The sequence below is a fragment of the Bacillus rossius genome, chromosome 7, assembly GCF_032445375.1.
Source record: "Bacillus rossius redtenbacheri isolate Brsri chromosome 7, Brsri_v3, whole genome shotgun sequence".
Classification (NCBI taxonomy): Eukaryota; Metazoa; Arthropoda; class Insecta; order Phasmatodea; family Bacillidae; genus Bacillus; species Bacillus rossius.
The window spans coordinates 5715656-5742321 of record NC_086335.1 but is presented as its reverse complement, the minus strand read 5'-3'; the positions used below and the strand labels follow the sequence as shown (position 1 = coordinate 5742321).

At 45.9% G+C, this 26666-nt stretch overlaps 1 protein-coding gene across 2 annotated transcripts in view; it reads left to right on the top strand.

Annotated features, from left to right (window-relative positions):
* LOC134533652 (protein HBS1) overlaps positions 1-26666 on the top strand; it is a 257049-nt gene that overhangs the window by 12839 nt on the left and 217544 nt on the right. The window contains exons 3-4 of one of the 2 annotated variants that reach the window (XM_063371189.1): positions 4720-4927; positions 25100-25147. In XM_063371189.1, coding sequence (XP_063227259.1) covers positions 4720-4927; positions 25100-25147 — 256 coding nt within the window. Of the gene's footprint in view, positions 1-4717; positions 4928-25099; positions 25148-26666 lie in introns of both variants that reach the window. The other variant, XM_063371188.1, reaches the window with a different exon arrangement.

The following is a 26666-nucleotide window of genomic DNA, read 5'->3' as shown; positions in this document are numbered from 1 at the left end:
AAGCTATATCCAGAACAAACCCACAAACATAAACATAACCAGTGGTTTTTACCAACTAGTCAGTAGTCTTTAAGTTGACTCATCTTTTTAAATAATATTTGTTCAATTTCTTAAACTAAAGATTTAATCAATATTTCATAATACATACATCTAATGTCAGCATTAATATTCAAACAAGGGTCATGTACAATTAACAAGTAAGTTTTCAATTAATAACAGAATAGCGGTAACTTCTTTTCTTCACTCGTGGTTTGGCGCACGGCGGAACTGTTTCCCCCTCGCGCGACAGCCCCCTCCGGCAGTCCAGATCAGCTCGCGGCCCAGGGTGGATGTGTTCGTGTGTTCGTTCCGTGGGGAACCTTCAATTTAGTAACTCACCATTTCTTCACTCTGGTAAATATAGTCATGAACCATCCTTTGTATCGTCAATTCCCCACGCGACCCCGGGTCGGTTTTTACGGTGCAGGGCTTAACCCGGTCGTCGTAATTCCTGTCTTACGGCCACGGGCCACAGGGTCAGTCACTTTACGGACCTGGCCGACTCCAGGACAACCGACGAACTCCCCCCTCTAACGGACTGCCTTAGGGAGAGACAATCATAATTAATCAAGAGTAGTGTCGTGTAATGTCGTGTATCAATTATGTCCAAATTATCAACCAAGAGTAGTGTCGTGCAATATCATGTACCCAAATATGTCTGTTAATAAATACGTGTACCACACATTTTCATTTCCAGTGCGTGTATTACATCTGTAGTTAGGCACCAGCCACCTTATGGTGAACAGGGAGTGTCACCATTGTCTACTAGCAGTTAATACCACCCTTAAGATACAGCCACCGAGTCTAGGGAAGCACGCTAGGGCCGATCGACCCACCCCATTGGTTAGACGTACGAGCTAACCTGGTGCCCTCCCGGGAAAACACACCATAAAGCACCACCAGCCCCTTAGACTCGCCGCGGGACTAGAACCCGAGACCCCTGCCAACGGCAGTACATGCTGCATGTTAGATTTGGTTAGGAGCATAATTAACAGTTCAAATTTAAAATTTTATAAATATTTGTATGTGATATACTTAAAACATTAATATTCGTACTTCAAAAGTAAATAAATGAACAAAAATGGGTACTGTTAAATGCCTGTTTTTAATGTATACCATAGATTTATGCCTCATATCTCATGAACCCATTGTGATCTCAAAATTATTTTTAATACATAAAATAAGAATAGTACAACAAATTTTTGGGAATTTTTTTAAAATTTTAAAATTGTCACTTTTTGAGTAAACCAAATTTGGAGTTTTCAATCTGACGTTGACCGGAGCTTCGCCCCATAAGCCTGGTTGGACTTAACTCCCTTCATTGACCTTCACCCGTTCCTTCCCGGCATGGAATTACAGAAGTGTGTAGTCGTGTGTTTTCAAACAGCGAACCACGAACTACCAGAAGACGGCGTTTTAAGCTCAGTGCTTCGGTACTACGGCGCCATAGCGGACCAGAACTGAACTAACCTGGATCCTGTTTATATGTTAGTTTAGTAATAACTGTATGTTCGCATGTAGCTAAGTAACGAGAGGGCATGTATTTTTTATGTTAGTATCTTAAGAGTGCTTTCTTTGTTTACCCGCGGCACATAACTAAACTAGTGTAACTGTTCTGTGGTTCGGCGCAAGACGCCATGTCGCCGGTGGGAGCGCTCCCTTCCGGCCCAGTCTGCCACTAGCAACAGTCGCGGTGAGACGCACATGCTTCCCGGGGACTTCATCCATATGCATTGCCAAACTGAACTTAGATATGCAAACGTAATTCAATCTCAATAAATTTTATATTATCCTCAGGGCTCGCCTCGGCCGGCAGACTGTTCAACCCTTGGCGGGACCTTGCCAGACAGCTAAGCGACATCTTGTGCGACCACCGCGTGGTCCGGCTCTCGCCTAGCTCAGTTCGTGCCGTGGGTACTGTGTAACCTAACATCGAAGTATAATAAAAACCAGTGTTATTAACTGACCACTTGCGAGCTCTCCCAGGTATCAGGCGTGTGTGTCGCCTTTAAGAGCCCACTGGAGTGTGCAACCATCTTCGTCATGTGTATGCGCGCACGACGCTGAGAGCAGGCCGGAGGGACAGAATCTCGTTCCCCACACGGGCGACGTCTCTGCAGGGTCTGTGTGCCCTTATCATACGGTGGCACCCAAATTCACGACCTTTGACGATTCACACCCTCCGTAACCACGACAAATCATATTTTTTGGTATTTTTTTAATGCAGCAACCCCTATCAAATTGTATGTCATATGAAAGCCCATTAAAAAAGCTTTAAAATGGGACCAATTTGGGCTTTCTAACATCAACCGTTACCGAATGACAAATATTTTTGTAGATCGGAAACAAGAAAAATTTGTTTTATTTTGTATCTTTTGTAAATTAATTTAAAAAAACCATTTACTCAAAATATCTAAAAAAAATTAATTCTTCATTTACTTCATGTACATTAGCTATAAACCAAAAATCATTGATATCTAAGAGGGTCCAGTAAAATGTGTGTGCTGATTTGACGTGGGATCACCCATTAGGCCATTACCTTTAAATGACTTCTCTCTTTGTGGAGTATTGTTACCTCTATTTCACATACTTAGGCCTTAAAAATATCAATAGAGGAATGCAAATACTAAGCCAATACCAAGATATTAACAAAAATGTCTTTGAAAAAAAATCAAGACAAGGGTGAGTAAATACAAAGTTTTTTTTTATTGAGATAGTAATTTGATTAAAAACAACCTTATATAGATTATAAATATTTTTTATTAGTAAAAACAAATACAAACTGCATTATCATACAGATTAAATGACAATACTTTTATTTTCATTATTAACAGTTTACTGACAAATGCACTTCTCATAAATTATAAACTTACAATGTGAAGAGCCATTACATGGTTATTACAATATATTACATTTACACACAAACAACACTGAATGATTCATTACCTACAATTCTTGCCCCCACCGAACTACAGAATTTCTTAAATTCCACTACAATAAATATTGTACACAATTACAGAATCCAGGCACATTGAACACCTTAAGGTATGCTATTTATAATTTATTAAACCTTTTTCTTACAGTTTCATATAATAGATAGCTAAATCTTTTCTAAACAAAACTTGTCCTTTTATTTGATTAAATATTGTGGTCTACAGTAGTAGGCCTAATTTGTAAGTTTTAGCCATAAACCAGTCAAATATTCATCATGTGTTGTTTAACACTCCCTATTGACGTCTGGTATATTAAGTACAAAAATTCTTCATGAAACATGATCTAACATGAACAAAATTGTGAGTGATCATTATCACATGTACTTAGAGTAGCACAAGTTTTATTCGGATAAATAGTACATAAAAAGGGTAGGTAACATGTAGCACCTTTTGTCTAAATTTTATGCAAACAGTGTCTAGCTTAGTTGTATAAGTGTGTGTTAGTGTGTGTGTTTGTGTGTGTGAGATTACACCCATATTGAGAGCCAGTCTTGATAAGCACCTAGCATGGCTTCTTGCAGGAGTCCCAGGTGCTGTCTCTTACTGCTGCTCACCAACACATGGAACACATGGAAAATATACATTTTTATAAGGTAGACAAACCACAAAAAGCAATCAATAATATCGTGCTGAAAATAACATTAATTTATCATTCCTTTGGATACCGATCTCAACTGGTAGGTTCCTTTACTGCATATATATTACATTTTTTCCCAAAACAAACTCCAGGACGGATGTTCAGTTTACGTCAGTGCTTAACGTATTTTAAAACTTGCATCCTTGGCGTCACTTTAGTCTATACTATACTGGTAGTGTGTGAGCTAACGCAGGGCTCATCATTCGTTAAACTCACCTCTTCATACAGTTCTGTAGCAGGCCGCCCCATAGAACCTAACATAGTAGACTTGTATCTTGGGCCGAGGCATCTAGAATCGGAGATCAGGATGGGCTACTGTACAGTAATCGCAAAGGAGAATGCCAAGGACCATCAGTTACAAAGTACATTAACACTTATTCCTGAATTCTTTTGACTAGAATGAAATTTTTTTTAATTTACTGTCAGTTGGTATTCATGCAAAAAAATATTGAATGTCAAAGAAATTAAAAATATCTTCAGCAATCTTGAAGACTAAAGCTAAATTCAAGTTCTTAATTCTAGTCCATGGGTTTTATTCATGAGGTGTACTCATCCCTCTTTTTTACCCCTTATCAAAACTTTAATTTCACCTATTGAACTTTTACACTACTGAATATAAAATACGAAAAAAATTTTTTACCCCTTATCAAAACTTTAATTTCACCTATTGAACTTTTACACTACTGAATATAAAATACGAAAAAAATTTTTTACATCTTATTTAATAAAAACTATCTTTCCGTGTGTAGTATTGATATTTCGAAACACCACTCCCATCCCACATTTCGACACACAGAGTTCATTTTTTGCTAACTGAAGGAATATAGTACCCTTAACATTAAAAACAATAAGAAAGTAATAGTCTTCAACTGATTTTGGAAAACCATCACCAATCCTTTTTTTTTTTTTACATTTTTAAGAATGGTTTGGCACTACTAGGAAAAATATTGTGTGCATGATTTATAAAACAGTGCAGAATCATTCTTTAAATCTAGCTATAATTGGTGGCAGCAGTGACTTGTTTGCAGCAGGAGTGCGGTGTTTCCAGAGGCCCAGTTCCTGTACGACCGGACGAGGCGGCCGCAGATGTCTGCCTTCTTGAAGGAGGGGGGGGAGGACGAGGCACGGCTGCGAGCGTGCCTGGAGGAGCTGCGCGGCGTGGTGGGGGACAGCGTGCCCGAGCACGCGCTGGTGCAGGCCGCGCTGGGCTGCGGCTTCGACGTGGCCCGGGCCCTGGACCGGGTGCTGCCACAACTAGGTGCAGTAGTTTCACCTCGTATATAAGTATGCAAATATATTGGCATGCAGTACTTATTGAAGATTGTACATTCTAATATCTGTTATCAGGTTCGTATGATTTTCATGTTGATTTGAACATTATTTTTGTAGGTCTAGCTGTTTTTTGTTTAGCAAAACAGAAATTTTTTTTCTGTGCATAACATTTTACATTTACAGCTGATAACATATTTTAGCCCTTTAAATGATACAATTATGTATTAGTTTTAAATTATGCATTATCATTAAATTAACTAGTAATCTACTAATTTATATGAAAACACAAGTTAATCAAAGTTATAATTTTTAAGAACCTACATTGACTTTGGAAAATACATTCAAACAAACGCAGACATCTTCTAACAGCACCAATGAATGCTACTTGAAAGTGAATGAGAGAGGTAGATGTTGCAGATAGTTATTCATCATAATTAACTAAAATTTACAATACAGGTAGGCCTCAGCCAGTTTTAGCACCTTGTATGTGTGCTTGCAGTTTGCCCTTGTTACTGTCTTGTTGTGCCTGCACTCTGCTATTCTTACTATCATTTGTTAGTCATTTATTGGTTACTTGTCCAAATACTAACATTTTAATTTATTTTATAATTTTTGTTTGTAACATGTCCACCAACAGCCTAGGGCTGTAGCGGTGGGCACGACACATACATACATGTACAGGTGGTACAAAGACAAAAGACAAATGAGGGAAACTGCAAGTACTTGGACACTCCACCTCGGTGGCACCAGAGCATGTAGATCTACCTGAGGGGAATCCACACAGGTAGGTACACCACAGTGGACCAACACATACTTACAGTGACCAAACTACCATAACACATAAATGAACGATTGTACAGATACTAAATTTAAGGACAGATATATTAGAGCAATAAGAGGAATTTACACAAAATTAAAATTATTTTAAAGATAACATTTAAATTTATATATATATATTACAAATAATTATTGGACTACTAGCTGCCCGACCCGGCTTCGCACGGCTATACTAATGGAAAAAAATTAAGCCAGATCTCCCATTTACAGTAATGGTAAATAAAAACAAATTCAGTGAAAATTTATTTCAATGCTGTATAATGTACCGGAGAGAAAATGAATAGCACCGATGGTTTCCCGACTCGTGCACGCAACGTACAACTGATGTACCCGTACTTCGCTACGGCAGTCTACAGGCAGATCACTCTTGCGCCGCTCATTATACATGCCCCTCCTTGTGGGTACGCCACTGCCGCGCGATGCCCGTTGCCATGGAGACGCAGAAGGCATAAACAATGCAAAATCCTGTTCTCATGCAGACAAAGTACCCACTGTTGCCTGGTTTTAACCACCCATGGGATTTAATTTTCGGAATATGTCATTCTGCGTAACATAAGGAACATAACTGTGAAGTTTCAAGCCTGTAAAATATATATACTTGAAAAAAAGGGCAATTTTTGATATTATTTTAAAGTACCTGCAAAATTTCAACGGTGATGAGGACTGCACTAACAATGAAATAGTCGTTGCCATAGAGATGAATGAAGCATCAACAAAGCAGCAGCCGTTGCCATGGTGATTTCCTACCAAAAACTGGAAATTGTTATATATTATGCCCCCGAAACTCTCCTTGGGATCGGATTTCCGCAGAATCCGTTCTTAGTGAGCGTCTACATCACAAAATGAGTAACTATGCTAAATTTCAAGTCAATCGCGTGTATAGTTTTAGAGATCTCGTGATGAGTGAGTCAGTGAGTGGTATTTCGCTTTTATACACACACATATATATATATATTGTTACGATCGCGCTTTGCTGCAGTGCTTGGGTTCGCCGCGCTCGTTCGGCCTGTCTGCGCCCCCTTCCACCCGCATCCTCTCCCTGGTATCTCGTGTCATACTATCTCGCGACATCCTGACCATCGCAGCACGCACCTGCCTCAGATCGAGTTACTTAAAAGACGCCGCACAGCGGAATAAAAGGACTCAGACATGTTTATCGGCGCGTTTTGTTGGAACCCGATGCTTGTTGCGTTTATCGGCGTTCTTTGAGCAGCCGCCGCATCCTTCGAGGACTCACGACGTGTTTCTGGGCATTTCGACGGCGAAGGTCGCGCGATATCTCGGAGACATGCCCGATTGTTCTGGACGGGAACCCAAGGGCTATATAAGGAGGTTGGGCCGACCTTCGAGAGGAGTTCAGTGGGGAGTTCTCCCGCGGCGGAGTTCCCGGGCGATCGTGCCGTGGGTGCGGCAGAGTGGCGAAGTCCTTGGACGAAGGTTCCAGGGTAGGGAGTGGTTGAGTTCAGTGGAGTCGGGAGTTTCCGGGCGATAGAGTCGCGGGCGCGGCGGAGTCCTGAGTGAAGTGGCGAGCGAGTCGTCGTGTGGGATCTCGGCGAAGGGTGTGGCGGCGGCGGCGGAGTGCGGCGACGGAGTCCCGGCAGGGACCCACGAGGGGTGCTGCTGCGAGAGTTGCGCCGGAAGTGCGGCCCAGCGAGGTGTGTGAAACGAGTGACTGGGGAATTGACATTTCTTTATGTGTAATTAATTATCTGCCAATTTAGAAGATTATTTGTAAGTGACAAGTAGTGGTAATAATAAAACTGTGTGTGATAAAAATCTTTAATTGGGCTATCCTTTACGAACCCCCGCGGTAAATCGTAACAATATATATATATATATAGACACACACACACACACACAAGTCCTTTTCAGAATTGTAACGGGAGAGGAAAATTATTGATGGTCCGAAAAATTAAAATTAATTAAAAATAATAAAAAAAACTTGTAAAAAAACAAATAACACAGAGAGAGGAAAAAAAAAAACAATATTTTAGGTTTGCGATTTAAAGTGATAAAAAGTATTTAAATACTAATTGAACTCTTATGAGGGTACTGATTGCTTCGTTGTTAATATCACACGGGTGTTTTTTACTTGTATGGGAAAATTAAGAATGATAAGGCATCTAGTGCGTGGCAACAATGTTAATAGGCAATAGGAAATAAACTTCTAGCGCCTGCGGCATTGTCAACACACACTTCGTACGTGTACTGCATGTTGTATCTAACCCCCTTCAATGCATTTGATTCTAAATTGGACTTTTAGTAAGGATCCCTAATGTTTTTGATAATATAATATAGCCCATAGCCTTCCTCGATAAATGTACTATCCAACACTGAAAGAATTTTTAAAATCGGACCAGTGGTTTCTGAGATTAGCGCGTTGAAACAAACAAACAAACAAACTCTTCAGCTTTATAATATTAGTATAGATTAAGTATAATAAATTAACTTGTATATTTCATGATTTGTGTACTGTGGTTTGAGATGAGTCTATAAATGATGTCATTATGATTGTAGAGAGTACAAAAAGGAACAATAAGGAACAAATCAGTAAAATGAAAAAGTCACAAGAAGATAAGCAAAATGAGCTGGTGGTTTCACAATAAGATAGTATACGAGGTGAACTAGAGGCTGCTCTAGAAGAACTGAAGAAAGAAGTTTGACGAAACCATCTTTCGGCTTGAACAGGACACCGAATGGTGGTAGACGGTGTGACGGAGGAGTGCTGTCGGATGATTAAAGAAGGTACAGCTGCTGCAAGCCGAAAGAGCGTCTCTGGGGATGTTAAGGTGTATTGCCCTACTAATATCCGCCCAAAACTCAAGCCACATACTTTTGATGGCCAATCTTCGTGGGCTGTGTACAGGTGACAGTTCGAGGCAGCTGCGGAGGTGACTGGTTGTAGCGAGGAAGATAAGGCTACAGCACCGGTCCTGGCCCTGCAAGGACCCCCGTCAGAGCTGCTTCAGACCATGCCAGTTCCTGACCAGAAGGACTATGGAGTACTAGTGGAAGCTCTTGAGCCAAGATATGGGCGAGGTATCGTACAGGACTGCTTTGAAGACTTGCCGACTGTGATCCTCAGAAACACTCAAGAAGTTCGAGGGTGACATAGAGAGATTCGTGCACCTCGCCTACCCAGAGGCTCCTGCAGTTCCGACAGCAGCGAGCTACTAGCGCACATATAGATGGACTCAGGGATGTGGAGATTTAGTAAAACTGTTCATTTGGTCCACTGCTAGGACATCTGCGATGCTCTTGTTCACGCTGACGTCGACCGGGCCTACGCCCTCCCTAAGCCCAATGTGCCTCACGCCGTCGCCACCCCTCTCCTCCCACCACCACCCTCTATTTAAAACCTCCCGCCCTGTGCATGTGTGTGTGTGTGTTGGGCGCCCGGCAAGAGGCGGTGCTAGAGTCGGTGCGACGACCCCTAAATAAGTGTACTTAAATTATGTTTGTTTTTTAAATAATATTTGTTTGATTAAGTATGTTACCGGACGGCTACCTGTTAACATAACGGTAACTAAACGCTTCCCGGCGGCCATGATGCCCTGGTCTCGTCAGTCTGTTTCCGTTCGCCGCCTGGAGTAGGAGCGGCCCGCGCACCTCGTCGACTTCATCTCTTTTGTTCACTGAACCATTAGTTTCCGTCAAATCTTTAAATAAATCTAAAACCTTTTAACTTCTTCGAGGCCTGCTCCAGGTGGTAGACTCTTTCGCATAAATATTTGTTTTCCGTTTACGGATATTTCGTACGCGTAATACGTGATTGACTCTCGAGGTCAGGCCACGCGGTGACCTGGTCAGCCTATAAACTGGTTATCACCCGCAACGGTCTTTTTTAGTACTTAACGTAAAACTCTTTTAACATTTTTGTAACGTGCCGTGTAATAAAATCGCTGGTAATAAAATCACTAGCTCAGAATGTGTGGTTCAGTGGTCACGTGTATAATTCTCTGAGTTCCGAGGCGTGTGGGACGCCTCAAGAGCCCACGAACACGACGCACGAGGGGGGAGATTAGCCTAGCCCCACACGGGTCACGTCACGACCCTGAGCCGAGAGTTCGTAGCCGGGTCCACGTGCCCTTCCACGTGGTGGCGCCCAAATTACTCCTTTTTCGTCCATCCGAAACCCGCCCCCCCCCCCCCCCCCTACGACAACGCTTTGGAAATTGAAGGTTGCCTACATTGCTTCAAGAAACATTATAACGGTTCCTTATATACAAAATAAACAGATGTTGCGTCAATTTTAGTTGTTTTTATTTTTTCAAATAGAATGCCCCGACGAATCCAAACACTTCCAATGGTTCATTCACTCGTTCCACATGTATATCTGACTGTCGAAAATTGCTCGTATTTCGCATGATGAGAATTAATGGTAAAAATAGCGTCCTTCAGTAATGTTTTGCTGCAAATACATGAAGTCAGTGCGGCCTCAAACGTGGCCGCACCCAGCGAAACCGAATTTCGCCCCGAGCCAAATGCTGACGAAGGTGGCCGCAATTTATAATTATTGTCCGAAAGAAATATAAAAAAAAAATTAGGTTATTTTAATACTCGGCATGGCTCTGACCACCAACGTTAAATTATCTATTGGCAAATTACATTACAATTTGGCGAGAAGCCACCGAACGCGACCTACTGGGGCAGCGATCGACAGACGACTGGTGAAGTCCTGCCACACTCTTCTCCACGCAGGGAGTAGACGTCACATGACCTCACCGACCAATCACACGCACTCTTCATTCATGCTACAGATACAAGCCAATCACAGAACAAGTTACAATACATGAAAAAACCTTTTACACACAGAACTCTGGGCTTTCCCATATCTTTTCAATTTCACATCGAAATTGGGGACTCCCATTTTCGTTCTGTCTCCCACACCTTGAGACAGCAGTTATCACTCAGTTCTCACGCAGTGGGGAAATTACCGTCTTTATCTCGGTTGGCGGGGAAGCACTGTTCCTTTCTCACTTACACTTACAGGCCTCTCATGCCTCTCTTTCTAACCATTACACCACCAGACACAGTCCCGTGATTTATAATTATATTACAATACGTTAATAAAAATTAAGAACAGCAATCATAATACAAATTACTTTACCAAAATTAAGCTTATTGAGAAAAACCTGAAAAAGTAGGCCTAAACAGGTAAAATTCTAGGACAGCGACGTCTTTGTGAATAATTACATAAAAAATAGTACTGATTGAAAATGTCTAATAAAATAATAAATACCTTCTTAAAAACATAGCAAGTGAAAAATATCAACCCTAAAATATATAACAAACGGTAAAATATCATTAGAAAGACTTTTTAAGAAATATTTACATTCATGGAAATAGTTTAAAAGAAAAATTATTTAATTAGGAGGGTAGGGTTCTGCAACATTACAACATGAGCATCAGGGTGAGGCGAACTGTGATAGAATGCCAGTTCCAGTACTAACAAAGGAAATATCCAAGGGTCATTAACAAAGCTATGGAATGGTTCACAGCTTCGCAGGGCCTGGAGGTCGCTAAATTGTGCTTTGCATGCTGGGAATGGAGGCACGTCCAGCATAACTGCCTGAATCGTTGTTTAGGAAATCCAAGAAAGAAGGACAATGCTGTGACAGCAAGATTAAACAGCAAAAGAGTCTACCAGTTCGAAGGACAAGAGGTGGCCCATGGTTGTTATGAGACTCTGGCAAGAGGCTCGCTGGCCAGCCCGCGGATGGAGCGCAGTCCATTACTGTTACATGCCTAACCCGATTAGCAACAGCACCACACTACCACTCTTCCTCAGCGCTTTCTCATTGTGACCGGGAGAACTGTCCGCGGCTCTGGAGGGAGTGGCATAACTAGGACTCCGTTGTTCTGGGAGGTGGAACCTGATGAGGCGTGCGAGACAGTTCCTGAAGGGGGTGCAGTGCCAGGCACCGGGGTAGGGGGGGGAAGAGGGTGAGTGGCCCCGTGGTGAGCGTTGGGCTTCGCGTGCAAAGACCAAAGCATCCGGGACTGCGGTGGACGAGTGAGTAGTGCGAGGCAGTGAGTGGTAAGAGAGGAGCAGTCGCGAGAACCACTGTTGAGCTAAACTCCAGTTGTGAGAGTAAATTGTGGACCTTGTGGAAGAGTACACATTTTTTTGATGGACAGTTTTATTGTTACGTTTGACGTGCGACGTGCCGCGCACGTCTATAATCACGAAGCCGTCAGCCCCTTCCTTCCTAAACACGTGTGCGCGCCGCCGCCACTGACGGCCGCGACAGCTGTCACCGTCCGGCCACTACCGCGTCGCCCGTTGCCAAGACAACCACGCCGCGTCCTTGGTTGCCAGGCCAACCAGCTGGGTGCGTGCGCACTCTCCTACCGGCCGCCACCCCTCGCCTACCCCTCTCTCGCCAGGCCAGCCGAGTGCGCGCGCAGCTTCCCCCTCCTCACCCAGCACCGCCTACTGGCCGCCACCCCTCGCCTACCCCTCTCTCACCAGGCCGAGTGGGTGTGCGCGCAGCCTCCCCCTCCTCACCCGCCACCCGCCTGCCCGGCCGCCTCCCCCCCACCCACCATGCCGAGGCCGTCCAAGTCACGTAGGCCGGCTGGAATTCCTGGAAGCGCCCGCAATTCCTGGAACCCTCGGCCCTTCCTACGTCACGCCCTGGCCCTCAGGAGGGGTATAAAAGGCCGGCCCTTGGCCCAGGAGGTCAGTTGGTGTCGAGAGACACCAAGGGCAGCCGAGCCAGTCTCACCGCGCCTCCAGTAGCCGAGCCCTGCTCACCGCACTGACCTCTCTCCAAGCTCCGTGAGCAGCGTATGCGTGCCGACGACGAGAGGACCGCCTGTCGCGCGCATCGAGGCCCGAGTGCCGGAGCCCTGTTCGTGGAGAGAGGCGTGTGGCAGTGTACGCGATCGCGAGTGAGAGTAGTGCGAGCGAAGGACTAGTGTGTACGGGAAGGACTGCCGCTAAACCGTAGTACCGAATAAAAGCCAGTTAAAAACATCAAGTTTCTATCCTTTCGGGGACGTGGGATTCAAAGGGGAACCCCCCACCATCAAGGAGCCGGACGCTGCCAGCACTACCTCCGGAGACCCAGCCACCGCACCACCGGACCGGGGAGCAACATCTGCAGCTGATGCCTTTCTCGCACCGGGGAGGGGCGAAGAAGCCCCGCCAGCCCCAACCAGGTAAAACTTTGCCACCCCCAGTCTGGCCACGGCCCATCCCTGTGGAAGGGGATTCTCCATATCCCTCCCCTTGGGTATATACCAGAGCCAGAGACAAGGCGGCCACGGAGAGGAGGAAAACGGTAACTGCTCGCGGCCCGGACCCATCCGCCGTGTACTTCCCCCGGCCCGTCAGGCCCACACCAACCCCGACACCTGCAGTCAGAAACCCCCAGCCAGCTCCAGTCAACCAGTCGAAGGCCCAGAGGAAGAGTGACCCCCACTTCCAAGGAGTCCCTCGCTGGGAGCCGACTCCGGAACTCATCAGGCCATTTCCACCCACTCCACCCAGGAGCGGACATTAAACAGAGGAGAGACACCGCTAAGCATATTTCTCCCCCCCTCCCCCTCCATAGGCAGCAAACAGATTGCCGGCATAGGGTGCTCCAGGACAGCAGTCAAAGGGAAGCGTCCTACCGCGACAATTAGTGGCGCCCAACGTGGGGCCAACTAGAGGACACGTCAGTAGACGGCCACCCACAACTGCCCCCTGAGATCAATAGCGAAGATATTCGTCTTGTTTTTACCCAGTTCTGAGACTGTCACAAAACTCAGTGGCGCCCACCAGAATAAAATAACCCAGGAGAAGGGAAGTTTATCATGGCTACTGCCAACGCACAAGAGGGGCGCGCAGAGCTGCCCCAAGCCCTTGAAGCTGCCCAAAGATGCCCTATTCCGGCATGCACCGGGGAGGGATTATATTACCTAGAATGCAACACTTGCAATGCACAGTTCCATGGAAGGTGCCTCGGATGGACCGACGAAGCTCGCGACTTGGAGGGCATGGAGTATAAGTGTGCGAACTGTAGACTACAGGCAAGGAAGTGCGCTCACCCCTCCTGCAATGGGACCGGTCAAGGACAAGTAGAGTGCAAGAGTTGTTCCAGCCCCTACCACCTGATCTGCCTAGGCTGGAGAGAAGAAACACTAACCATTGAAGGATTGGAATACAAGTGCGCCACCTGCAGGGCCCAACCACGATCAGACTTCAGGGTTCGCCCCCTTCTTCCCAGCACAGGCTTCAGTAGCTTGATGCTCCCCGAATTTTCTGGGCAATCTCACGAGGACCCAACCAAGTTCCTCGATCAATGTGAGGCCCAGTTATTAGAAGAAGGAATCCCACCTGGTCACTGGCTCCAACACGGCCGACGCCAGTTAAAGGGGAGTGCAGCCACCTGGTGGAGTACGTACGGAGATTTTTTATCAACGTGGGTGGAACTACGAGCCCGACTGATAACCCGTTACGCTGGGACCGAGCTACTGGCAGACCTTAGTCGAAAATTCTACAGCCAAGAGCAAGCCCCACAGGAAGAAACAGAGATTTTCATTAGGAAGAAAATGCAAATATACCGGAGACTACATCCCGATCAACCCCAAGGGGCGGGGATCCCCTTTATAATCGAACTTATGCTACCCAACCTCCGCTCATTTTTACGAGCCCCTCCAGCACAGACAATTGAGGAACTAGTAGACAGAGCCCGGGCACTCGAACGGGACCAAGTGGCGATGCACCCACCCAACAAACCACTATCCCGAACAATCCTCCCGAGTGGAGGACCAGCTAAAAAGGGGGCAAACCAATTCCGACCAACCGAACCTACCAGCCAGACACGGCTACCAAGATGTTGGTTCTGCCCTGGGTTCCACTTAAACAAGGACTGCCCTACCAAGCGAAACGACCAAAGACCAAACCTCCAAGAGGGGACAGCCAGTCAGGAACCTCGAGGGCATCCGCAAGGGCAGGGAAACGAGAAGGCGGGAAGGAACGAGAGACCGGCCGACCCGACCAGATCATGAAGGTCTCAACTCTCCACTGCACAGATCAGGGAGAAACCAAACCCACGGCTCCAAGACTCATAGTAGGCGTAGGAGAACAGGAGGTAGAGGCTCTCCTAGATTCGGCTGCCTCAGCCAACTTTGTACATAGCAACCAAGTTCCTCTGGAGTTGATAGACCGACTTCAGTTCAGCCCAGCCAAGGTCTCCTTAGCCGATCCCACTAAGGAGATACAGGTTAAGGGAAAAATCGAGCTGCCCCTCCGAACCAGGACAGGTACATACCCAGTAAACTTTATAGTAACCGAGCAACTAGAAGAGAGGATGATCCTGGGCCAACCCTAGCTACAGGAACAGGAGTGTATCGTAGACTTCGGAACCAGGCTCATTCATTACGGTTCTAAGACTAGAGCCACAGAGCAATGGTTAGAATATCAGGCACCCGAAAACCTACCAGACCTAGGTAAGGGGGATATCGAGCACCAACTAGACCCCTCCCAAGTAACACAACTCCTGCATACTCTAAACCAACATAAGAGTGTCTTCGAGGACAGTGGTCCCCTCAAGCAGACCAGGACAATAGCCCATGAAATTTACCTAAGCTCAGAGCAGCCAGTGTATGAGAGACCAGGGATGCCATCCCCAGCAAAACAGAGAATCATTGCCCAACAACTGGAGGAGATGAAACAACAACGAATAGTAGAACCAGCCAATTCTCCGTACAATGCTCGCATAGTACTGGCTCCCAAGAAGAACGGCGAATTACGTTTCTGTGTGGACTACAGACCACTAAACAAATTAACCTACAGTGCGGCCCCACCCACAGTAGACATAAGCCACACCATGCGGGAATTGGGAGACGCCTGCATATTCTCACGGCTCGACCTCCGAGCAGGGTACTGGCAGATCCCTGTGGCCCCGGAGCACCGAAAGTACACGGCTTTTACCAGCCCTCAGGGAGAAAGCTTTCAATTTAGAGTAATGCCTTTCGGGTTGAAGAACGCACCATGCACATTCCAGCGACTGATGACGACAGAGGTACTAGCTGGAGACATAACCAAATTTTGCATCGCATACATGGATGACATAATCATCTTCTCAAAAACATGGGAGGAACACCTGAAACACCTCAAGCGGGTCCTCGAGAAACTAGAGATTCACAATCTCACCTGTCGCATAAAAAAATGTGAATTCGGGATGCAACAAGTACAGTACCTGGGGCATCTTGTCACCCCTGAAGGAAACAAGCCACAGCCAGAGAAGATCCGCGCCATACTGGAGGCAGAGGCGCCCACGACTCCCAAACAATTAAAAAGCTTCCTAGGCACCTGCAGGTGGCTAAGGGACTATGTACCCCGAATGGCTGCAGTCACCGCTCCCCTCTTGCCCCTCTTGAGAAAGGGCCAGAAGTGGATATGGACCACCGAGAACGAGCAAGCATTTCAGGCGACAAAAGAACTGTTCACCAATTTGCCCACCTTGCACCGGCCCACACCCAACAAACGGATGATCCTTCAAACGGATGCTAGTCTCCAAGGGTTGGGAGCAGTAATATATCAGCAGAGAGAAGACGGACAGAAGCTGATCATTGGTTATGCCTCAGCCACCCTGAACGAGGCAGAAACCAGATATCATAGCAATGAGCTCGAGTGCCTAGCCATTGTCTGGGCCATCAAGCGCTACAGATAGTACCTCGAGGACGCACCCTTCACCGTCAGAACAGACAACAAAGCCCTCACGTGGCTCCACCAGGTGAAGGACACTAAAGCAAAGCTTGCTAGATGGGCAATTCTGCTCAGTGAATTCAACTTCACTGTGGAACACTGCCCCGGAAAGGAGAACCAGCTCCCTGATGCACTGTCAAGGCTCCCCAGCCCCTCCCTCAGGGAAGACCATACTGAGGAAGAGTCTGGGAAAATGTTCCCACCAGCCCTTAAACCACGTTCTAAGGCTGACACCCAGATCCAACTCCAAGCTATAAAGTTAGAAACGGAAAAGGACCGGTTCTTAAAGGCCCAACAAGGAGATCCCAGCATAAGGAACCTCCTCAACCAGTATCCAGACCACTATCAGGAGAAGGACGGAATAATCTGGACCCGCACCTCCCCCCGACGCCAGACATGGAAACTATGGGTGCCACCGTCGTACCGGGAGTCCCTACTCCAGTACATGCACGATCATGACCAAGCAGGCCATCCAGGCATGCAGGGAACCTTAGATGCGATCACTGAGAAATACTGGTGGCATGGCATCACCCAAAGTGTAAGGGATCATGTCAGCAAGTGCCCCACATGCAACCAAACCAAAGCGAATCCCGCCTCCAAGCCATCCATATACCCCAGACGACCCAGGATAGCCTGGAATACAGTTGCCCTAGACTTAATAGGACCCTATCCCCGGACTAAACGAGGGAAGCGATACTTGCTGGTGGTCACGGACCTCTTCTCGCGATGGGTTGAGGGATTCCCAATAGCCAGAGCAGAAACCAAACACATCATCGCTCTAATGGAGAACGAGGTTGTCACAAGATGGGGGTATCCTAGAAGAATCCTCACCGACAATGCCGCTCAATTCACTGGAAAGGCCTGGGAGAGGACATGTCGCAGGTGGGATGTGGAGAGGTGGACCACCCCCACCTATCACCCCCAAGCAAATCCAACCAAATGTCGAAACCAGGAGATTAAAAAAGGGATCAGGGTCAGGATCAAAGATGATCACTCCTCCTGGGACACACATATTCCCACCATCCTATTCACCCTAAGAAGACGCAGAAACGAGGCCATTGGGATGTCCCCAAGTGAGCTACTCCTTGGAGAAAATCTTAAACGCCCCGGGGACTGGAGATGGACTGAGCTACCCCCTGACGGCCAACCGGAACAAAGAAACCCCCAGGAACAACGAGAGATGGCACGCAAAAGTCAAGGGGAATACATAGAGAGAAAACACATGTCAAACAAAGGGAGGAGTCTCTCCATGAAAGAGGGGGACCAAGTCTGGGTGCGAAACCACCCCCTCAGCAACAAGAGCAAGCAGGTGTGTGCCTCATTTGCTCCCAGGTGGGAGGGACCAGCCACCCTCCACCGCATCCAGAACAATACTGGGTGGGTAAAAGATGAGACGGGTAAGACGAGAAAGGTACCCTTGTGCCAACTCAAGAAAGTTGCAAACCCAGACGGAAGCCAAGGCCCCATCTCACCGGCAGAGGAACACGACGATGGAGATTTCAGGGGTTTCGAGCCACCGCAGCACGCGAGACCAAAAGCGACGACCCAGCCAGAGGAGTTACCCCTGCCCCAGGAACTCCAATTCGACATAATGGAAGACCCAGCCACAGACCTTGACCTCCGGGTCAACACTTTCAGGGATAAAACGGCCACCTTAATGCCGTTCAACCCAGCGACTCCGACTTGCCAGCCACCAGGGTCCCAACAAAGGCAGTCGAGATCGCTGGAACCCGAGGAGATCTCATCCCCGGTCAACAACTTGACTAAGGATCTCCCAGCCCAATCCAGCCCAGCAGCCAAGGAAACGACTGTGGAACAGTTACCTTCACCAGTCAGGACTGCTGGCAACCCGTGCAACAGCACGCACTCGCCAGCTGTGCCAGTGGAACCACTGGGGCAGCCACTCCGAGCAGACCACCAGAGCAGCCTGCCCCATAGGAGGCGAGCCCAACCCCACAGCAAGCTGGCGCCACAATCCCAGCATGGCGCCAACCCGCCAAAACCCAGCCGATGTCCCCAAGACGAGAGCAGCCATGGCGGTCATGCAGAGCAGCCGTCGAGAGCCGGCCCGGGAGGTACCGGGTGGGTCACCCCAGCCCCAAGCAGTGAGTGCAAGCGACAGTGCGCGAATGGCCATTTTTAGAGAAAGGGTGCAGGGCCGTGACCCTGGCCACCTTAGGGGGCTTCGACAAGCCACCCAAATAGCCAGGTTAGTCACTACAAACCTGTGTTCGGGGGCAGGATCTCGAAAATAGGGTATGCTTAGATCCAGCTAGGACCCTCAAACAAACACTGAAAACTAGCATATGTAATTGTAAAAACAAAGCACAAGGTTCCCTTAAAGAACCGGTGTACAAAAGAGAATTCTGTAAATTTGTACAAAAAAAATATATATATATATATATATATTTTGGCAGTCCTTCCCAGGGATCAAAAAAAGAAAAAATAAGTGTAAGCTCGCAAAGAAAAATAGATCAATAAGTGTATAGATATGTGTATGCAGGCACAGACCCACCCAAAACAATATATTGTAAGATCGCTAGGGCACACCAAGCTTTCAGACCTAGAGAGACATTAAATCCATGAGGGGTCATAGACCTCCCAACCTAAAACTGGTGTAGCCGGGGCTCTGGTCCCTTAGCTTCGCAGGCAGGACCTCACCGCATCTAGAAGTAAGAAAATTTTGTGAGTGTATATAAGGGTGTGTAATAGCTCACTCATAGATTTGGACCCTTTCAGTTGAGAAAACTAACATTGCATACCTCCACCCTAATCATCCATCAGGTAGGAGGGTGTGTACCATTTCACTACATTAGGACCCAACCTGAGGGCCTTCCCTGCCTTATCCCTATCCTCATCTCCCTGAAAACGGAGCCAGAGGGTAGGCATCGTCCCCAAGACGGAAGGAAGGATGGAGGAACCACCCCGAAGATCAGGCCGCACACGTGGAAAGTGGCTGCCGCCTTTTCAAGGCACGTCTATAATCACGAAGCCGTCAGCCCCTTCCTTCCTAAACACGTGTGCGCGCCGCCGCCACTGACGGCCGCGACAGCTGTCACCGTCCGGCCACTACCGCGTCGCCCGTTGCCAAGACAACCACGCCGCGTCCTTGGTTGCCAGGCCAACCAGCTGGGTGCGTGCGCACTCTCCTACCGGCTGCCACCCCTCGCCTACCCCTCTCTCGCCAGGCCAGCCGAGTGCGCGCGCAGCTTCCCCCTCCTCACCCAGCACCGCCTACTGGCCGCCACCCCTCGCCTACCCCTCTCTCACCAGGCCGAGTGGGTGCGCGTGCAGCCTCCCCCTCCTCACCCGCCACCGCCTGCCCGGCCGCCTCCCCCCCTCCCACCATGCCGAGGCCGTCCAAGTCACGTAGGCCGGCTGGAATTCCTGGAAGCGCCCGCAATTCCTGGAACCCTCGGCCCTTCCTACGTCACGCCCTGGCCCTCAGGAGGGGTATAAAAGGCCGGCCCTTGGCCCAGGAGGTCAGTTGGTGTCGAGAGACACCAAGGGCAGCCGAGCCAGTCTCACCGCGCCTCCAGTAGCCGAGCCCTGCTCACCGCACTGACCTCTCTCCAAGCTCCGTGAGCAGCGTATGCGTGCCGACGACGAGAGGACCGCCTGTCGCGCGCATCGAGGCCCGAGTGCCGGAGCCCTGTTCGTGGAGAGAGGCGTGTGGCAGTGTACGCGATCGCGAGTGAGAGTAGTGCGAGCGAAGGACTAGTGTGTACGGGAAGGACTGCCGCTAAACCGTAGTACCGAATAAAAGCCAGTTAAAAACATCAAGTTTCTATCCTTTCGGGGACGTGGGATTCAAAGGGGAACCCCCCACCATCAAGGAGCCGGACGCTGCCAGCACTACCTCCGGAGACCCAGCCACCGCACCACCGGACCGGGGAGCAACATCTGCAGCTGATGCCTTTCTCGCACCGGGGAGGGGCGAAGAAGCCCCGCCAGCCCCAACCTGGTAAAACTTTGCCACCCCCAGTCTGGCCACGGCCCATCCCTGTGGAAGGGGATTCTCCATATCCCTCCCCTTGGGTATATACCAGAGCCAGAGACAAGGCGGCCACGGAGAGGAGGAAAACGGTAACTGCTCGCGGCCCGGACCCATCCGCCGTGTACTTCCCCCGGCCCGTCAGGCCCACACCAACCCCGACACCTGCAGTCAGAAACCCCCAGCCAGCTCCAGTCAACCAGTCGAAGGCCCAGAGGAAGAGTGACCCCCACTTCCAAGGAGTCCCTCGCTGGGAGCCGACTCCGGAACTCATCAGGCCATTTTCACCCACTCCACCCAGGAGCGGACATTAAACAGAGGAGAGACACCGCTAAGCATATTTCTCCCCCCCTCCCCCTCCATAGGCAGCAAACAGATTGCCGGCATAGGGTGCTCCAGGACAGCAGTCAAAGGGAAGCGTCCTACCGCGACACAACTTAATAGTGTGAATATTAGGTACTAAATCAGGGTGTCTACTGGTCACGGAAGTCACGGAAGTCATGGAAAAGTCATGGAATTTGGGGTAGGGTCACGGAAGTCACCGAAAAGTCACGAAGTTTGGAAAGAGGGCACAGATTTTTTTTTGTGGAGAACATAAATGTGATGTAACTCGCAAAAACCTCTGGAACACCTGTTTACTTGCCCTCCCTTCGATAGAGATAACGGCTGAAATATCCATCTTTCTCGCTATCTATCTCACTGCGCCGTCCGTAGTGTTTTTTCTTTGTCAAGTGCAAGCGAGGAGAAAAGAATACCGATCAATTACATGATGTAACAAACGTACGAGAACTATTGTGTACGTACTAGTACAATGGGACCATATATCTTACCAACAAGAGCAAACCCAAACATTAAGTGTAGGATAATAATCGTGTTTGTACCACGTGCGAGTATCGTGGGACGCCCAGGGCTGACAAGCACACTTCGAAAGCTGTTGCGTTGTTAATTATTTATTTAAGGAACAGATATATCGTTTCCGCCCTCTTTTTTATTCAGTGAGGATGTAAGGTTTTGTATGTAGGAATATGTTTTTTTTTTTAAATAATGACGCTGTAACTGCTAGACTGGTTCTCACTTTCACCTACGCTTCGATCAATGTTGGCAATATGTTATATGCTTTGCTCTCACATGAAATAACTGCGTTTGTTTGATTATTCGCGGACAGTATTTTTTGGTGTCCTTGCAGTTATAGTTTATTATGTTTCAGCCAAACATAATTTATAATTAATAATATGCCGGCGTACAACAGTTTGGGGAGGTTAAGTTTATTTTTTTTTGATTTCGTGGCCGCTACGTTTTATGACGCATTATTTACAATTAGTAAACGGCCGGCGTTTTTTGTAATGATATTTCTTTGTGAAAGAAGTAGAAATGGGCCCCATTCTCACTAATTAACAATCGGTAATTTATTTTTTATTAAAATTACAGTGAGTTGGTTAAGTGTGTATATTTTCATGTAGGCCAATCTGTTTTAACCGCCCACAAGGCTCAATAGTTGTAGACTGCCCCACGGTTCACTATGTTGACAGTTTTTTTTAATGAATGAAGTGTTTGTGTAACAGTTTTTTTACAAGATGCCGGGTAAGTGCCACTTCCAAGAGATGTGGTTGGAAGAAGAAGGATGGAGAACTTGGCTGAGAAAAGGCAAAGATAAATTTTTTGGTTTTTGTTCTCTTTGTAAAAAACAAATTGATGTGTCCCACTCTGGTGTGAATGCAATAAAAAGCCACGAGAAAGGCAAGAAGCATAGTGAATTTTCCAGTTGCCTGAAATCTGGAAAACAAAAAACTCTGTCTTCCTTCAGAGCTATACCCATGGATACTGACGGGCCTTCCATGAGTGTTCCTCAGGCTAATACACCCAGTCCATCTTTGCCAGAACCTAAGCCTAGCACGTCTGCTTCTAGCCAAGAACATACTGCTGAACCATCAAGGCTGTCAACTTTCCTAGTTAATGACAGTGTGACAAAAGCAGAGATTGTGTGGGCAACTCACTGTGTTTTCACACATGCTTCATCCCGCTCGGGAGAATTAGCAGTGAAGCTGTTTCCCATTATGTTCCCAGATAGCTCTCTAGCCTCTAAAATGAAAATGCATAAGGATAAAATTGCATACAGCATAACATATGGACTTGGACCCCATTTTGCGAAATGTGTGTCACATAGTGTTCAGAAAAGCCCATTTTATGCTTTGTCAATTGACGAAAGTTTAAACGATGTTTGCCAAAAGGGGCAAATGGACATTGTTGTAAAGTATTGGGATGCAGAAAACAGTTGTGTTTGTACAAAATATCTGACATCTGCTTTCCTGGAGCATTCAAAAGCTGCAGATTTGCTCAATAATCTTATTGTATGCATTGGAGAAGCTGACCTGTCTCTAGGAGGCTTGGTGCAAATTGCAACTGATGGACCCAATGTTAATTTGAAACTGATTTCCGACCTGAAAAGTTACATGAGATGTACTCTTGACAGCGAAAAAGAAATCTTGGACTTAGGCACCTGTTCATTGCACATTGTAAATGGTGCATACAAAACAGCTCATGCAAAAGTTGGTTGGCAACTTAATGAGTTTCTTAGAGCACTTTACAGTCTTTTCAAGAACTACCCATCTCGTCGTGCAGTTTATCAACAGATCACTGGCTCCAGAATGTTCCCGAAAAAGTTCTGTGCCATACGATGGACTGAAAACTCATCTGTGATGAAAAGGTGCTCAGAAATTATTCCACATCTGAAGAAATACGTTACAGAAAAAGAGATTGAAAAGAATCCTCCAAACTCCCAGAACTTTCATGTGGTAAAGAAGGCCTTGTTGGTAGACCCAGTACTAGAAGCTAAGCTACATTTCTCTGCCATGATATCTGAAGAGCTGGAAGAATTTTTGACATGTTTTCAGAGAAACGATCCCCTACTGCCTTTTCTTTATCAAGAAGTTTTCCAGTTGATGAAGAACATTGCGAGTAGAGTGTTTACAAAATCTGCAATGGAAAAGGTTGTTAGTGCATCCCAGTTAAAACATTTGAATGTCAAAAATGAGACTGACCTAAGAATGCCAGATTCTATTGAAATTGGTTTTGGAGCAACATTTTGCCTAAAGAAAGTAAAAGAACTACACTCTCTTAGATTTAAAGCAGATTGCAAACAGTTTTTGTTACAGTTGTTTTCCAAGCTTGAAGAGAAAAGCCCTTTAAGGAAGCGAATTGTGCTTGGGTCCACTTGCTTATCTCCTTCAGTGATTGTCAAAGATGTCAGAACCTCGAGGGCCAAGATTGCCATTGAAGAACTTATTTCTCTCAATCACCTGTCACCAGCAGATGGGGATGTTGTGTTAAGAGAATATGCTAAGTTTTGTGCACTTCCTGAAGTTCTGAAAGCAACAAAGTTCTTTAACTGGAAAAAGGATAGCCTAGATAAGTTTTTGTTTCAACTGCTAAGCTCGGCAATGGAGAATGCCCATAACCTGTTTGTTTCTTTCATTCAGCGTTTTTTGATTTGCTTTCATGGTAATGCAGCAGTTGAGAGAAGTTTTTCTTTCAATAAGGAGTTCTTAGTGGAAAATCTTCAAGAGAAATCTTTGGTTGCCCAAAGACTTGTTCATGACCATGTGTCTTCTCTTCCAGGTGGGTTTAAAAAGAAATGCTTTCTGAATGTAAGTTAGACTTAAATATTTCTTTATCAATAATTTTAAATCTCAAATTTTTTATGTTACAGGTGGAATTGAAACTTTTTCTCATACTATATCTAAACAGATGATTTTAAACTTCAGAAATGCTGCATCAAAAAGAAGAGATGACCTGATGAAGAAGAAGATTAAAGAGGATGAATCTGTGAATGCAAGGAAAAGAGCAGCACATGAAATTACGCTCTTAGAATTGAAAAAGAAAAAAGTGCTGGAAGAAAAGAAAGAAGAACTCTTAGAAATAGACAGGGATTTGAAAAAACTTAGGAACAAAATATGTTTATAAATGACAGACTATATTTCAAATACCTGTTAGTTTCGCCTATTTATTTATTTGTAAATTAAGTCATTATCGATTATTTGGATTTATTTTTCATTACCCTCCAAAGCTGCTTAAAGTAAAACTTTTTTAAGGTCAAGTTTAGCATTTTAAACTGCATGTGATCCCATTTATTTAACAATAAGCTTAACCGTTGATAAGTAAACTAGACCTATATTCAATATCCGTTTTAATTTAATACAATTTTTAGTAAAAAAAAGTCACCAAAAATGACAGAAAGTGGGCTCCAAAAGTCACCAAAAGTCACTGATTTTTGGAAAGGAAGACCAGTAGACACCCTGTAAATAAGACTGTATTTATTAAATTGGGCTATTCTTTTCAAACCTGTTTTCCCATTTATTACAATATATACAAACACATACACCTACTCTTACACACAGAAACTAATGTCTTACCCTGTTTTTTCCAAAAAAAAAAAAATGTATTTTACTACTGCATGTTTCAATCAGGAGAGAGGAGTGCTTGCCTCTTAATGTTTTTCTCCTCAAATTCACCACCAAAAATATATACACTCACACACGCACACATACACTGCATTTATAATAGAAGGTGTGCTTCTTGTGTGGAATGAGCAGGAATTGACGGTCCCTGTGATTGTGATGTTTCAGATGATCCGAAGCCTCAGCGCCAGCCACACAAGAGGAACAAGGAAAAAGGTGAACCCTTGTACCGTGCTGCTGTGCATGCTGTTACCTTGTGTATGGTGGTTACACTTCATCTAAAACACATCTGAGAAATGCAAAATAGGTATGGTTACAAAAAATTCAATCGTCATTAATCAAATGTCCAATTTCAAGGAGGCTTTTGTGTAGAAAGCATACTCCTGTAATAGTGTTGGATTGATTCTTCAGTATAATTAATTTTTTCATTATAAATTGGAACTGAAGATAAATGTTTGATGATTCATTCAGGTGATGGTCTTTAATAAAATAACTACTTGAATATAGTAAGACTTTGAATACAGTACGACTTTGAGTACAGTATACTTATAACACAAGATAACTGATCAGGCACCTTATTCACACAGCAAAACACAAAATTTAGGTGGCCTACTATTTGTTTATTATAAGAAAGCTAATTGCTTCTTTATTTAAGTATTGTATCAATATTTAACTACAGTACATAAAAAGACAATGTATATTTTTGAATTTTATTTTTTAAAAACAATTTTGCTTGAAAGAAAATAACTAAAAATTCTGTTTGTGTGGTTTCTTGAGCCTCATTGCTCTTTATGCGGTTGTATGAAGGTTAACCTTGCCTGTTTGCCCCCAATGGAAACCATCATCTCAGGAGCAGTAATCAGTGCACCCATAAGGGGGTCTGCTGGGCCCAAGAGTTTTGCGTGTGGGGTTAACCGACACATCATCTTTGGATTCTGTGTTGTATGCTGCCCTTATTTTGACCCATAAGCATGCAATATGCACAAAAAATTTACGATAAAAGGAAATTTTCCTTAAAATATAGTTTTAAAATTATTATGTGATTAAATCCTTTCCATAGTTACATTTTGTAAATGTAGGCAGGCCCGCAAAGTGAGGGGCTTCTTAGTTCTGGGGGGGGGGGGGGGGGCAGATCTACGTCCATGACCATCCTTGTAGAACTCAGGAGTGGTTGTGGGCTGATAAGAGCCAGCAGCTTGGCTTATCTCAGTCATTACCACTATCGATCTGCCTCCTATGGATTTACAGCATTTGATTATTGTAAATGCTTAAAAGATGCAGCTGCCACAAAGCAGGATTAAAATGCTTAGCACTATGTACATTTCGCTGCGGAAAATCATGCAAGAATATTCTAGAGGACTGTGACAACGAAGACGACTCCTTCCCTATCTGTTGGACATGCTCAGAGAGTAACAAGGTGACGTCGTCCAGGGCTACGCCCATCTGAGCCCGATGTGCCACCACCTCCCTCCCTTCCTGTTAATCCTCCCGGCTGACGTGTTTTAAATAGCGCGCCGCCGCAAGAGGGCGCTGTAGAATCAGTGCTTCGCTCCCCAAGATATAATAATACTGTGCAATCTTTTGTTTTGTTCCCCAAGTGCCATATGTTTTTATATTAAAATTTATTGTAATTTTTATGCATTTTAACCACGTCCGCGGCACGACGGGAGACAGGGTAACTGTTCAGGGCGCTTGGCGCCAAACACCACCCCCCCCCCCCCCCCCCCTTCACCAC